At 37.6% G+C, this 14747-nt stretch overlaps 2 protein-coding genes across 2 annotated transcripts in view; one reads left to right on the top strand and one right to left on the bottom strand.

Annotated features, from left to right (window-relative positions):
- Positions 1 to 681: 681 nt before the first annotated feature.
- Positions 682 to 5424, top strand: LOC145693948 (E3 ubiquitin-protein ligase MARCHF2-like). Its single transcript, XM_081770105.1, has 2 exons — positions 682 to 1361; positions 5264 to 5424. The coding sequence occupies exons 1-2, from the start codon at positions 745 to 747 to the stop codon at positions 5406 to 5408; spliced, it is 762 nt and encodes a 253-aa protein (XP_081626231.1). The 5' UTR covers positions 682 to 744; the 3' UTR covers positions 5409 to 5424.
- Positions 5425 to 11405: 5981 nt separating this feature from the next.
- The window catches only part of LOC145694543 (sin3 histone deacetylase corepressor complex component SDS3), a 29464-nt gene continuing 26122 nt past the window's right edge, over positions 11406 to 14747 (bottom strand). Inside the window, exons 7-8 of the mRNA XM_081770859.1 lie at positions 13538 to 13622; positions 11406 to 11722 (exon numbers count right to left, since the gene is read on the bottom strand). Of these exons, the coding sequence (XP_081626985.1) occupies positions 11627 to 11722; positions 13538 to 13622 (181 nt within the window). The 3' untranslated portion in view covers positions 11406 to 11626. The remainder of the gene's footprint in view (positions 11723 to 13537; positions 13623 to 14747) is intronic.

A 14747-nucleotide genomic window follows, 5' to 3' on the forward strand; every position in this document is an offset into this window, starting at 1 on the left:
TGAAAGTAGACTCTGAATACCAAAAAGAACACTTTCCTTAGTAAAGTTCTAGTATGCTACTAACTAGTCCGTGACTAACCCTTCATTAACGAATTCTCTCTGAATACGGTCCATGAAGTACAAATCAGCAATTAATAAATTGTAGCGATTTACGAGTACGGTAGCTAATCAGATAGGGGCGTCATTTAGGAAGGGCAGGAGGGCAATTGCCTCCCCGAGAGTTTGAGGAATACATATACTTTAATCTATCGTCTACTAATATACCAGTACAAAACGTGAAAATATTATGTCGGTGGTGCTCTTGCTCCCCTCAAGCGAAGTCTGAAATGACGCCCCTGGATTAGTCACAAGACATTGTGCTTTATATGGCATATATATATATATATATATATATATATATATATATATAATTCACATTCAAGTTAGAAATTGTCGGAGAAAATAAATGTTGAATATGAATATACAAATCACCATTATTAATACTGGAAGTATCCTGTGAACCTCTAGCGACAGAAAACTATTTTTGTCACTTAAACTAGGCTCCCTCGGCTCTGGGCTAGATACGCCACTGGGATTTAGTTTCCTGCATTTTCAATGAAAATTGTCACTACTTTTGACAACAATGCTAATGGTTCTTTTTAACAACGTATTGAAAATAATGCTATTCCGTAGAAACAAACTGTAACAAAGGTATAGAAGTCCGTAAACAAAGTAAGCAACAAAGGGATCAATCGTAGACTACATATGGAGCTTGATCAACCTTTTCCTTCTCGTAGTGCTGATGAAAATAGTGATCTACCTGCCGCCAGTGAATCTGATATTTCACTGCAGCACATTGCCGAACCAACTATCCAACCAGATAAAACTGCTGAGACTGCAGTCGCAATTGGTATTTCTTCCAGCTCAGAAGAACTTGCATGTCGTATCTGCCAAGATCCAGAACTCCCGGAAAAACTTGTATCCGCTTGCAAATGCCGAGGCACTATGGAATATGTGCACGTAAGCTGTCTGGAACGTTGGTTAGCTGAATCAAACAACAATGTCTGCGAATTATGTGGCTTCGTTTTCAGAACGGTGAGGATAGCACGTTATTCTGCGAGCATGGCTCTGTTCTTGTGGGTAACTCGACCTGAGATTCAACTGCGAGAAGGTGCCCGAGTTTTTCGTAGCGATTGTATATCATGCTGTGTCCTTACTCCGCTCATATTTGTTGGAATCTATTTCTGCATCCAAGCAGCTGACTACTACTACAGAGAGGATTCCAGTTCGTGGCCTCCTGCCAAATGGACGACGGCGGGTCTTTTCTCATTGGTGGCCCTGGTGGTTGTCTTCTACTATTTATGGGTATATGTTATATTCAGGTAAGGGTTAAATTGCTACGGGAAATAAAAATATCCTAATCGTTTGACATACTTGTGCATATTTAAATATTTTGCGTTCCAAATGTAATAATAATACACTTCCTCTGAATTCATTTAGTTGTTTGACTCTCCGTGACCACAAGGACCATATTATGCTATTTGATCCTGTTCTGTGCCGCTACTCGAAGCTTTTTTATGTTTAGGTTCATTGCTTTATGTCTATACTCTCCATTGTTGTTTACTACTTCTTGCCGTCGTTCAGAAAGTTTTTCGATGCTGCGGCGATAGAAATTTCTTTGTCTTGACTTAAAGAATTCGTCGAACGAAGCCTTCGGTTCCATGCTATTATTGAGTGATACACTACGCAAAGCGTTCGAAAGCAATCGAAAGAGATGAAAAACTGACAGCGCCATGTCTGGAGAGTATGGAGGATAAGACAGCGCTTCACATTCGAGTTCTTGAATCGCGGCTTTGGTCATATTGGCGATGTAAGGACAGGCGTTGTTGTGTAACAGAAGAATTCCATCTCGTCTATTCGATCTTTTCTACTGAATTAGTTGGTGCAGTTGTTGAGCGTAAAGCTTCGCATTGAGTGTTCGATGTTGCTCAATCATTTCGAAATGAATTATATCTTCTCAGTCACAGCATACACACAATATCGTCTTTTCGAGGATGAAGGTCTTGTTTGCTCGCAGAGTCATTTGTTTGTCGAGCTGAGCCTTCTTTTTGCTGCTTTATATTGATATAAAGGCACCATTTTTCATCCCTAATGACAATATGGTAAAGAGATTGCTGTTTGTGACCATGTGTTGAGCGATATCGAGCGAGAAAATTGGCAGCGATTGAGGAACGTTGATTTTTGTTGTTTTTGCTAGAAGTGTCTATCACCTCAGCACTAAGTTTCTGAACCTTGTCCATTGAATGAAGGTCGTTCATCACAGTTTTTTTTTTTAATCACAATCCCCCCCATGCCGTAAGCGTCGGTGGACCACCGATGGGCAACTAGCGTTATCTCGCCAAAAATTGGCGGCCCCGCAGCGAAGATCCGCGATGGCCCCTCTTCCGTTTTGAAAATTATACCACCAGCGGCAGAGACAAAACGATAATGAACCACAAAATTACTCCTCCAAAATATGTTAAATCGCCTATATGTGTGATTTGTTTACATTAAGGTGAGCCTAAAAAAACACTTTAAAAAGTACCAAAAAGCGCCCCGGAGGTGTCTCGAACCAGCAACCTTATGATTACTAGGCGGGCGTTCTTCCGACTTCGCCACGAAGACGATGAGGGAAACGTCGTTTGTAAAGGGATAAATCGTTGAGATCTTTTTAATTTGGTCAATCAGAATGCTCCTTTAACCATGTATATTAGACGGTAACTGTTTGGAATAACACAAAATGCGTTCGCCATGTAATTTTATAACAAAATTACGCGTGTCTATTTACTTTATTTCATAGTATCCCATACTCACTTTCTAATGATCGACGACAGCTACCATCTAAATTCATACAATTATCGCACTTATCTCAACATTTTTCACTTCGTGATGTTGAGCCAGAGGTTATTCTTGACCTCGAAGCTTACTTTAGGAACAATTTGTCAGGAAAAAATAATATATAATAATAACCGCATGCAGATGACTGGCGATAGTTCGTGTTGATTCCTTCGCGATTTTCCGCGACGAATCGAAGGAGCGCGGACCAAAACGAAGTGCTCGCTGCTACGCAGTGGTAACTTCAATACCCCGACTCGAGGTATCCGTTTCGACTCGACGAAACCCTGCCGCCAGTGGAACACTAGCGGCAATCCTTCGACGCGTCGCTATATCGACGATCGACATTTACCCGCAAGTGGGCCACTAGGTGCTGGCGACGTTTACGGCATAGAGCTGTTCCACCAATTTTCTGGTAGCTTGATGTGAATTTTCGTGAAGGTGATCCAATCGCTCTTCATCGTACTCTATTGGTCAGCCGATGTGTGATGCGTCCTGGAGGTCAAAATTCCCATTTTTGAAGAGCAGAAAACATACATGGGTTAATATTTTAGGCCATTTCTCCATCCCCATATACTGCACAAGTATCACGAGCAGCTTCGGCAGTAAATGCAGAAAAGAAATGGTTTCGAAAATGTTCAGTTTTGTGCATTTGACATTAAATTTTAATGTTCTCAAAACACACACAAATCAACAACAAAAACGAAACACAATATCTTATAGAGCAAACAATACTCTTTTTAATAACATAAAACATTTTGCCAATGCATTTTATTTATTCACGCATCTTTAAGTTTGAAAAAGTGTTCATGAAATTATTCCTCAACCCAATAGTTAGTTATTTTTCTTTGAGGTTCGTTTAATTTCTCTTTTTCGTTAACCTAGTAGTTTAGGTAGGTACTAACATCCTATAAAATAGGTCGGCCTACGAAACATGCATGAACATTTAAAAAAAAAATCGGTCTATGCGTTACGGAATTATACCTGAACATACACACGATGATAATATTAGCAGTGTCAGCCATTGAGAAGTGATATGGGCTAGCTTCGAAGACTGATCAGATACTAATGTGATTCACACTTGACCACTGATCAAGTGAAAATTAGTGTGTTTCCTAGTCGTAACATACTCCCACTCATTTTAATCCTACTAACCCCCATTTAATGGTTTGACACTTGTGATATTACACATGTAAGCACGAAATACTTGTTTCCTACATTGTGCACAAATTCTCCAACATTAGAAATTAATATCTTAGACAATCCTTTTTCATGTGCACTCACTCATATGTCATAAAATTATCATTTTTTATGACGAATTACTTACAATTTACAAGTAACTGTTATTATTAACATGTTATGGAAACCAATCTCCAAATTAAGAAGCCGTAATTTAATTTCGAATCTTGGTTGGAGAATTCGAGTTTCGCCTGTAGACTTCCCATATGTGAAATGTGGAATTGAAATCTACTTACCTTTCGTTGTCTATACCAAACTTGAAGTATCCGTCCTTTTGGTTATCTATCACTCAAGCAATACACTTGTTAGTATAAAACATTTTAAAACAATAAAATCCCACACAGTATATAAATATACAAAGAATCACTTTTTCATTCACACACAGAGACCCAACTCGCACAAAAGCCAAAAGCCGACGCTTCGCGTAACGATCTCCACAGTATAGGATAATAGATTTCAAATTTGCCGCTCCTACTCCCACTAGCCGCTTCCCCCTTCAAACGATGATATAGAGTAAACGATTCACTCTTGTTTTCAGTAGTTCGTGCTACCTGAACTGCTTTGAGTGGCAGCGCCACAGTCTTCAGTCACGTGATTTAGTTTCAGCGGGAAGAGCAGTTGAAACCTTTTTATACTATATTCTTACTCTATGCACGGGATCATCACGACAGCAATATTTCAAACAAAAGAATAATAATCAAGTTATGCGCATAATGAAGTCGCTCCCACAGCTGCACCCATTAAGATATTTCATGCTCTAGCTCAGAAGATTATCATCGTATTCTGGTTAAATTTACATGGAACAACCGGGGAAGTGTACTCTTTTAAACAAGAAGAATCGTCAAAATCAGTGCACCTATGCCGAAGTTATTTGTGAACATAGAACATGTATACAAACGGGTCGAATTCAGAACCTCGATTTTTTAAAAGTCGATTAAAAAAATAAACTCATTTTGCTCATTGGTAATGGGAAAAGGTAAGTTTTGGTCTTAATTTGCAGGCATTCTTATGGATTTTAGTCCTGATCTGGTGCAAATTATGACTGATATATTGGTAAGAGCATTTGTACTGTGTGCATAGGTCTGTTATGTCATTTGCTAATGTTATGTTGCATTAAACATAAGAGACGATCAAACAACCTACTAATTCTTATGCATTAATCTCATTCCAGATATCATTCCCGCGTCTGGTATATTTGGTGGCAAAAAAATTATATAGTTCGAATTGTCAATCAACCTACGATTCTGAATTCCAGGAAGAGGGGAACATCAAAAGAACGGAAGGAACAAGAGCGCGAAAACCCGGTGGAAACATAATTACAGATAAGAATAATAAGAATAATAATAAAACTTCACATTCTGTTCCTTTTTTATTTTGTCATGCTGCAAGAATTTGACCTCAGCAGTGACAATTACTCACACCACCGTGGGAAAAAGAGTAGATCCACAAAAAGGAAATGTAGGCAGACTTTCTTCTAATTAAAAAAAAATGTCCGGAGGAGCAAAATCAAAATGTGAGGGAGCTGCTCTGGGACACTAGTAGTTGCTAAAGGACGTCCTCTGCACAAGTGATATACAGGGTGTTTCAAAACAACACCGACAACATTTGGGAGGTGATTCCTGACACCAAGACAAGACAAAAAAGTATAGACCAACTTGGGTGCACAAATGCTTCTTTTCGGAATTATAGGCTGCCGAAAACATGAAAAAATGAACTTTAAGGTCAATAGCTCCAAAACTATGGGAGCTACCGTAGTCGGGTCAAGACTTCACATAGAAATTAATATGTGCCCTATCCGAAAGTACATGTTTCAGAATCCTAAGGTACTCACGCAACATTTTTTATAGAGAGAGCTTTGCTACGCGCATATAATTTGAAGCACTCACCAACTACCTCTATAAAAATTGTTCCATGAGTACCACAGGACTCTGAAACACGGATGTTTGGATAGGGCACATACTAGTTCCTAAGTGAAATCTTGATCCGACTACGGTAGTTTTGTAGCTATGGACCTTTTAAATTTCATTTTTTTTTTTTTCGTTTCCGGCAACCTATAACTCCGAAAGGAAGCATTTTTGCACCCAGGTTGGTCTATACTTTTTTGTCATATCTTGGTGTCAGGAATCACCTCCCAAACGTTGTCGGTGTTGGTTTGAAACACCCTGTGTAATTGCATTTGTTTTATTCCGGGGCATAGGCGCCCGAAGGTGGTGACAGGGTGAGGCCCGGTCCTTCCTAGCTCACGAAAATGTATACGTAATATAGCAAACCACCTATATTAAGTACCATAAATACCAGACGTAATAGGGGCCACGGTGGTTCAGTGGTAGAGCGTTCACCTCTGGTGCTTGGGGTCCCGGGTTCGATCCCAGCCCCCGCCAAGTGAACTTTGTGGTGGACAAACACCGTGTGCGTGGGTTTTCTCGGGGTTCTCCCGTTTCCTCCCACTTTCTTCATTCCACCATTTTCATTCATTACTCATCATCACCGTCTCCTTTAGCCTAACCGGCATAACCGTGGGACGTAAAACTCAAATATTTCATTTCATACCAAACGTAATAACCATGAAGATGACCCCCCCTAGAAAATTTTCTTCGGGCGCCCCTGTCCGGGATAGAAGAATGATTGGTTAATTCCTAAGGGAAGGAAGGAATAGACAGCCGTATGTCTGAAGTGGGGCACGCCCTAAAGATTCTATTCCTAAATGTTCCAGATCACGATATGTTGCTCTAGAACTTTCTCGTCTTACAGGTATAAGGGAAAATACTCTTTTTCTGTTGTAAAATTAGGGTTACTATATTTTAAAAAGGGAGAAACTTGAAAAATTGATTTTTATGACGTAGTTTTACATATTTTCGAAAGTTCTATCTTTCTTCAGTAAATCTGTCTTAGATACAATACGAACTTAGTAATCATCCGTCTCCCTTAGCCTAAAGGGCATAATCGATGGATATTAAAAAAAAAAAAAAAAAAATCAATTTTCAATTATACACATGAGGACTGCATGAAATGTGTTCCTGTTTGATGACAAATCTATACACATTGTAAAACTTCTTGGTAGGTAGAGCTAGGGTTAATAAAATCAAGGCCCGGAATTGATTCTCACTATTTATAAAAGTTTATTTTATAATTTTTATTTTATAATAAATAGTATTTACAGAAAGTATTATAAAATGCTTTCTTTAAAATTTGTTAGGTAGAAATTAGGTAGTTTTTGACTATAAGATCGCGGACAGGATCTCCACAGAGCCCCGAAGCAGACTAAGCAACTTAGGTAGATATTTTAACAGAACCCTGAATATGGTTAAGCGAAGTGGAAAGGAATAGCTAAGAGTCTCGATGCAGACTAAAGGCTTTGGGGTAGGTTATTCCTAATGCTCCAAAGCAAGCAGTAGGAGGGACACCAGAGAACTGGTACCGTACTGGTTTGCTGGGTATTATTAAATTTATAGGTGTTTACAGCGGCGGTGGCCCTGCTGCTGTCCTGTCATCGTGTACTTTTTTAGGAGGTACCAGTAGTTTATTGTCTAGTGCTCGTGGTGTGTAAAATAATTATGCGGTTATGTTTACAAACAAGAGTACATGGCATTGTTTGTATACATCAGCACGCAGTACATTACAATATAGCTTCATCAGTGTCTGTCAGAGACACCTCGCGGTTCAATTCTGTAACATCGACAACAACAAAATATGTTCTAAGTCAAAAATGTTCGCAAAAAATACTTCTATAGCCTACAGATTCAATGTGGGGTGCGAAGGTTTTATTTTGTTCTAATAACAAAAAATTCAAATCTAATTTTTTTTTACGAACTTTTATTTCACATAATATTTTCTTTTCATTGCCAACAATTTTATTATTACAAAACTTCGTTTAGAAAATTACTCTCCCTTTCTTTTAAAGTTTTTCGTCCATTAATAAATAAAAGTATTTGTAATACTCTGCATTAGACTGACCGGGAAGGAATAAATCACGAATAATAAACTATTTCAATTATTTGTTTTAGGTTTCAAATTTCACAATAATGTATTAGTCCAATTCCATTCTAATATTACACGGGGAAATGTTATACACTTTTATTCAAAACAGAAGATTTAAATGCACAAAAGCGTATTCTTAAGAAAATGAACTTAAATTTAATAGGCTTCCTTATGGGGCGTTTACACTTAGTCGATTTGCGTTCGATTCAGTTGAATTGACGTCACTTTCAACTTAATCGGCCATGTAAACGGAATTTCAACTTAATCGCTTGTTGATCGAAGGCGACTAATCGACTGGCAACTGAATTGAAAGACGTTCTATTTTCTGTGGTTGAAATAATTGAACACATCCATCAATCTGATTCGGCCTAGTTGCTTCGATTTAGTGGCAAATGCAGCGAGTCGATTTAGTCGTGCGACTAAATCGACCAAGTGTAAACGCCCCATTATACTACACTCAGTCACTCGGTATAATACAGTTTTGCGTTTGTAGACTACCGCCATTTTAGCTTTCTCGTAGTTCATTGATTTATAAGGGAGATTATTGTTTTACTTTGCTCAAATAGACGAAGAATTTAAAACTTCTGAGTTAATTTTATTACTTCTTCATAATTATTGTAAATGACTCATTATTTCAACGAAGAGCGGTCAAAAAGTTCCCGGAATTCCGCAATATTTAATTAATCGCCGTCAAAGTTGGCACCTTCGGAACACACACACACATATACTTGTTCCACCGCTTCTGCGATTGCTGGAAAGTCCTCCAAAGTCTTCTTTTGGTATCTTCCGAAGTTCAGACGTTGCGTTAGTTTTGACCTTTTCTACGTTCGCGAAACGGAAACGGCCCATTTTTAGCTATGGAAAGAGGCAAACATCCGATGACGCTAAACTGTTTTTAAGACTATCTGACTCTCTGAATCAGATTTTCCCCAATTGGCACATGAACTTGATGTCTGCGAATTGTTCCATCTGTGAAATTGAAACGACTGATCACTACACTCTTCTTGTTTCAGATACACTACTCGTACACTGCCCGTTATGACCTGTAAACACTTGTCAAGTTCATAATTATGCAACCTAAGAAGTATACTGTACAAGATTGCATCACAAATGCCAAAAATTAAAACAGTATTCCGAGAACTTTTTGAGTGCCCCTCGTATCTTTTAATGTATACACATTTAACATTCTATCCCGGGTTCGATTCCCGGCGGGAGCTCAGGTGGTTCGGATTCCACGTTAATCAGTAGGTCCACGTCTCATATAGCCTCGCTGCTGAACGGGACGCTAAACTAAAATCAACTCAACTCAACATTTAACATTCTAGTTTTAGTTATCTCCCTTTTGGGAGATTTATAAAGAAAGTCCTGGCCTTATAGCCCAATGGACTGCTTCACTAAATTTGTTTTAATTGTATTTGAAAACGTAGATTTGTATAAAATGGCGCGTTCCAACATGGACGAATTCGCCTGTTCTACGTAGATTTGTTTTCACACAATTTGTAAAATTACTTGGGGGTTAGAGGCTCTGGACATATAAAAAAAGATGTAATAATATATAAAAAATTGTAAAAAAACTAAATTTTGTCAAAATCTAAAATTATGTACGAATTCACAAATGCACAATTGAAGGAGCATGATACCCCAGGTGTAAAGATGTCCATCGCCATCTTGTTTCCCCAAATTTAATATTACTTAAAATAATTAAGATTCATGAATATTAGACACTACAATAATCATGAAGAGAAAAAAAATGGAAGCTTAAAATTCTCGGAAAGAATTAGTCCTAACTTATTATCCATGATCTTGAGAAAAAAAAAAAAAAAGAGAGAGAGAAGAAAAAACAAGACGGTGTGGATAGTCTACAATCTTACGATTTAATAACATATTCAATTTTCATGCACTGTATATAATTGTACATACTAAGGGCAGCCCGGAATGTTGTTGAAGTTCTAACATGTGTGGTGCAATCACAATGAATCTTGTGCAATATAGTCCCTTGGTTGCCTAATTCTAATTTAACAAGTCTGAACATGTCTTAAAACGCAGTGTACGAATAGTGTTGCTAAGCGGAAGAGTATGTAGTGTTTAGTTAGTGCAATTTCACAGATCGAACAGCACGCAAACATCAAGTTCATGTGCAAATTGGGGAATATCTGATTCAGAGTTTGATAGCCTTAAAAACAGTTTAGCACCATCGAATGTTTGGCTCTTCCCAAAGCTAAAAAAAATGGGCCTTTTCAATTCGCTACCGTAAAAGAGATCACAACTAATGCGAAGGCTGAACTTCGGAAGATACCAAAACAAGCCTTTCGTCGGTGTTTTCACCAATCACAGGAGCGGTAGAACGTGTGTATATGTGTTCCGAAAGTGTCAACTTAGACGGCGATTAAATAAATATGTACTTATATTGTGATGATAAAGAGCTACAACAGAATTCCGGGAATTTTTTGACTGCTCCTCGTACATACTACGTACAGTCAAGTTCAAAAACACTGGATAACCATTTTTATTTTTTTAAAAAGATATATATACTCTGTTCTCTATGCAACTTCGCTCCAAAATGATTGAAAATATACTACAAATGGATGTTAGAAGAGGATTCTCTTTTAAAGTTCCAAAGCTATACATTGTTCAGCGTAAGCTCTGAACTCCGATAAACAAAATATTTGTATCCTTCCGCTTGTCACAAATACGATTGGCTAGTGAAGTATCACTCCCACTCCCCACGGGGAGGAGCAAATTATGCACGTGCATTTTGACAATACTGTCTCGTGTTGTCCAGATACTTACAGCAGCAGCAGAAAAGAAAGAAAAACTCGAAAGATTTTAAAAATATATATTTGAATTTCGCTGGTAAACAATTGTTGCTTGCTTATTGAGTACAGGTTTGCCTTGTTGGTGTTTCACCACAACACTCGCGGAACCGGGATTCATGCCAGTCATCTTTCAGACTTTAAAAGCGGAACACCCGTCCACAGTTGAGTTGACGCCATAATTACTGCGCATGCTTAGTGTTTATTTCTATTGTTTCATTAGCCACACTCGATTGCAGTATTATTAGATAATCCGTATTATATTTTTGTCATTTATAATAATATAGCAGTTTTATATGGAGCTTCATAGTAAAAGTAATAATGCAATCACATGAACTATTTTGCGGAGGAGTACAAGCGTCGGTAGGACAACAGCAAATCAGCGAGATTTAGTTTCACGTGGCTTTGTTTATCGCAGTTTAGAGCTTACGCCGAACAATGTATAGGTATTTTGAACAAGACTGTACACTCAGAACAGTGGAATGTTACGCAATAGAACTATATATATATATATATATATATATAATTTTGAAAAAAAAAAAAATCACAATTCGTTTCAGCCCAATAAGGCCCAGGAAAAAGAATTTCGCACATAAATGCATACACACAGTATGGATGAAACTTTTATTTTATAAGTCATGTTCGATTTAATCATTTTAGAAAACTAACAAGAACATTCTTCCAAAAATACTTCTCTTATATTCACATGATTAACGAGTTCATATTTGAGACAGAATACAGTGTTATGACGCTCTTCTTCTCACTGAATATTTCCCTCGACATAGCAGCGATAGTGGAATCCTTTGTTTGGAACTATCCAATGTCTTTTTCACCCAGATCTGCAAATGAATAGTAATAATTAAATAAATAAAATTAAAAATCATATTAGCAAACATGTAGAACAAATGTGAACTAAAGAAATTTGTCACCAGAGAACATACTGAAGTAGTAGTCAAATGACCAATCCTAAAGAAACACTAAAATTCAGATTGATTTTATAAATTCTTGTAAGTACGAGGCGCGTTCGGAAATTAACCTCCGATTGGTCACCGTGCGTGAAGTAGTGAGAGTAGCGCTACCATCCTTGCACAGACGCGCGCGACAGATCAGTCTGAATCCAGTCGTGGTAGAATGAAGGTTGTTTGATCACTAGTTCCACTTGTGTAGCACCTCAAAATGTGTACTGCAACAGAAAACCCCGTCAAGTGCGAGGTACGACCTGTTATGCGCTTTCTTACGGCAAAACAATATTCGGCAGCAGTTATTCATTGGGAACTTTGTGCCGTGTATGAGCGTCGTCGTCACGCCGTGTGCTGTCATGAGTGTAGTTGTTGTTCGTAAATAGGTTCTTTAATTTGAAAGTGGACAAACAAACATCCATCATGAAGAGAGGAGTGAAAGGCCATCAGTGGTCACTGAGGAACTCGTTCAGAAAATTGATGGAAATGTTCGGGAAAATCGACGTTTCACTATCTCGGAGCTTTCCGATGAATTTCCACAAACTTCCAGGACTGTGTTATATGAAGTTATGACACATGCTGGAAGATGCGGTCACCGGCTGGCTCAAGGCACAGGAGAGGGATTTTTATGCTGATGGAATTTCTAAACAAGTGCACAGATATAATAACTGCTTGAATGTTCATGGAAACTATGTTGGAAAATAGAGTAAAGAAGTAGTTTTCAGATGTGTATAGCAAATTCTTCTTATTTACTTTGGTATTTCTTTTTTTTAACCAATCGGAGGTTACTTTCCGAACGATCTTCGTAACTTCTTCAAAATTTCCTAGTCATGATAGACATATGACACACGATAATTTGAAGTTAAATAATTGAAATTAGGATTGGAAAATTTGAAATTCTGCAACAATAGCGTCTACAGCCTCTGATATACAGTTAGATCATATTTGTTAACACAATTTATGAAATATAGGCAAATATAGCTTTAGTGTAAATTCTGATTAGTCGGGTAAATCTTATCATTCTTCGCAATTCTGGATACGTACGCTAAACTCATTAGAAGATAAAAATATATGTTCTGGTTGTGGAGAAGAAACTGCCCAGACAGAATCAAAAAGAGGACACAGATCAAACCGGATAGAGAGGAAAAACAGAAGCTGAAGAGAAACAGACCATCAATATTTACAGATGGGTCATAATGCCCAAAAACCATTTTAACAGCCTCCAACAAGGTACATTCGCGAAGTATCCCACTCGAGATTCGTGTAAAATTTATTGAAATTCAAAGTTCTCCGCGGCCCAATGTGTATTGTGCTAATTTTAGCGGCCCATACCGGTAATTTGCATATTTATGTGCCTTCCTATATCCGGAATTCAATCATACACTACTATAACGCTTGGACACAAAATTGCTTTTAGTTTCTTTAGATGTAACTGGTCACTGATGTGGGCATATGCAAAACAAATAGGATCAAGTACTGCTTCTCTGACACATGTTACCCACCTCGGGCGCCATCTTGGATCCGCCATATTGGATTCAACTTTCGGTTTTTCAGGTGAGAATTAACAGATGGTGAGTTAATAAATGAATGTAATCAATTATCAAGCCAACCAATCTTGCTTCAACAACTTCATGCCGATTTGGTTTGTTTGACGGAAAATTTATATTATTATTATTATTATTATTTGCTACTTACAGCTTCTGCTCCAATTGCCGATATTACAGCTGCATAACGTGGAGTATCTTTCCCTTCTATATACACTGGTTGACCTCTATGAAACCTACAAATAACAAAAGAAGGAAAAAACATTAACAATCTTTAGAATCAACTACCTTGAATGATTCAATTGACCCTACACAAACGATCAAACAAACAAAAAACGTAAAACAAAGAATGAAAACAACCTATAACTTTCGAATATATGATAAAAGGAAATAATTGAATTTCTAACACCAAATTTTACCTTTTTAAGGTGAAATTACATTGAATTGATTGGAAACGTGCGAAAATCGAACCTAGATCTCTAGTATACCGTAACAATGTATTAACTAATACAGTAGGGTGTCTACTAAAATTCCAAAATGAAATATCATGACTTATCTTTGCCAAACCATAAAATTTCGTAGCATTCACAAGAACGAATCTGAGTGCGAATTAGATCGAATTTTCACGCAAGAGATAAAAGCGTTTTTTGCTTACTATTTGGTAGCGTCTAAAGTCGACCAGACATTTTTGATGGTGAATTTTGACGTTTTATAGAACAAAATTATCCAGTCTGTACTTATATTTGTACAGATAAGAAAAAATCGTTACCCAAAAGCCAAATTTCTTGACTTTCAAGACTCTTTTCTGACTTCGTGACGTTTTCATGACTTTCGTGACCGACAGACACCCTGTACACTACAGTCCCCCCATCTCCTTCTTGAGCGAAGTGCTCTACGTGTGAGCCGCAACTGACATTTGTTGCTCTTGGAGAAACTCAGCGACCCTTTTGAATGTATATTCCAAAGGTTAAAATATTTTTTTCAAATATAGTACGATATTTTTAGTATAAAAACAGTTTTATAAAAAACATACTTGTACTATAACTATAGCCTGGCACTTAATTATACAGGACTGTACCATCTGTAACACTTCCTTACGATCATGCCATGCCGTTGCGTGACTCGTTAAAGTCTGGCGAATATAGGGAATATGTCATGCGTCATCGTATGGTTCAATCTAATTGACACCTCAAATTTATTAATGTATTTTCTCCATGTTTCCACACGGTATTCAAATCAATCTGACTATACCACCATACCATCTGAATACGCAGCGATAACCACCGAAGAAGATGTAAAAAGACAGGGATTTAAATACTAAAAATAGTTTTAAATCAGTATTGGTGTGCTGACCATTGCCG

Source organism: Thermobia domestica, chromosome 9 (genome assembly GCF_964235325.1).
Source record: "Thermobia domestica chromosome 9, izTheDome1.hap1.1, whole genome shotgun sequence".
Classification (NCBI taxonomy): Eukaryota; Metazoa; Arthropoda; class Insecta; order Zygentoma; family Lepismatidae; genus Thermobia; species Thermobia domestica.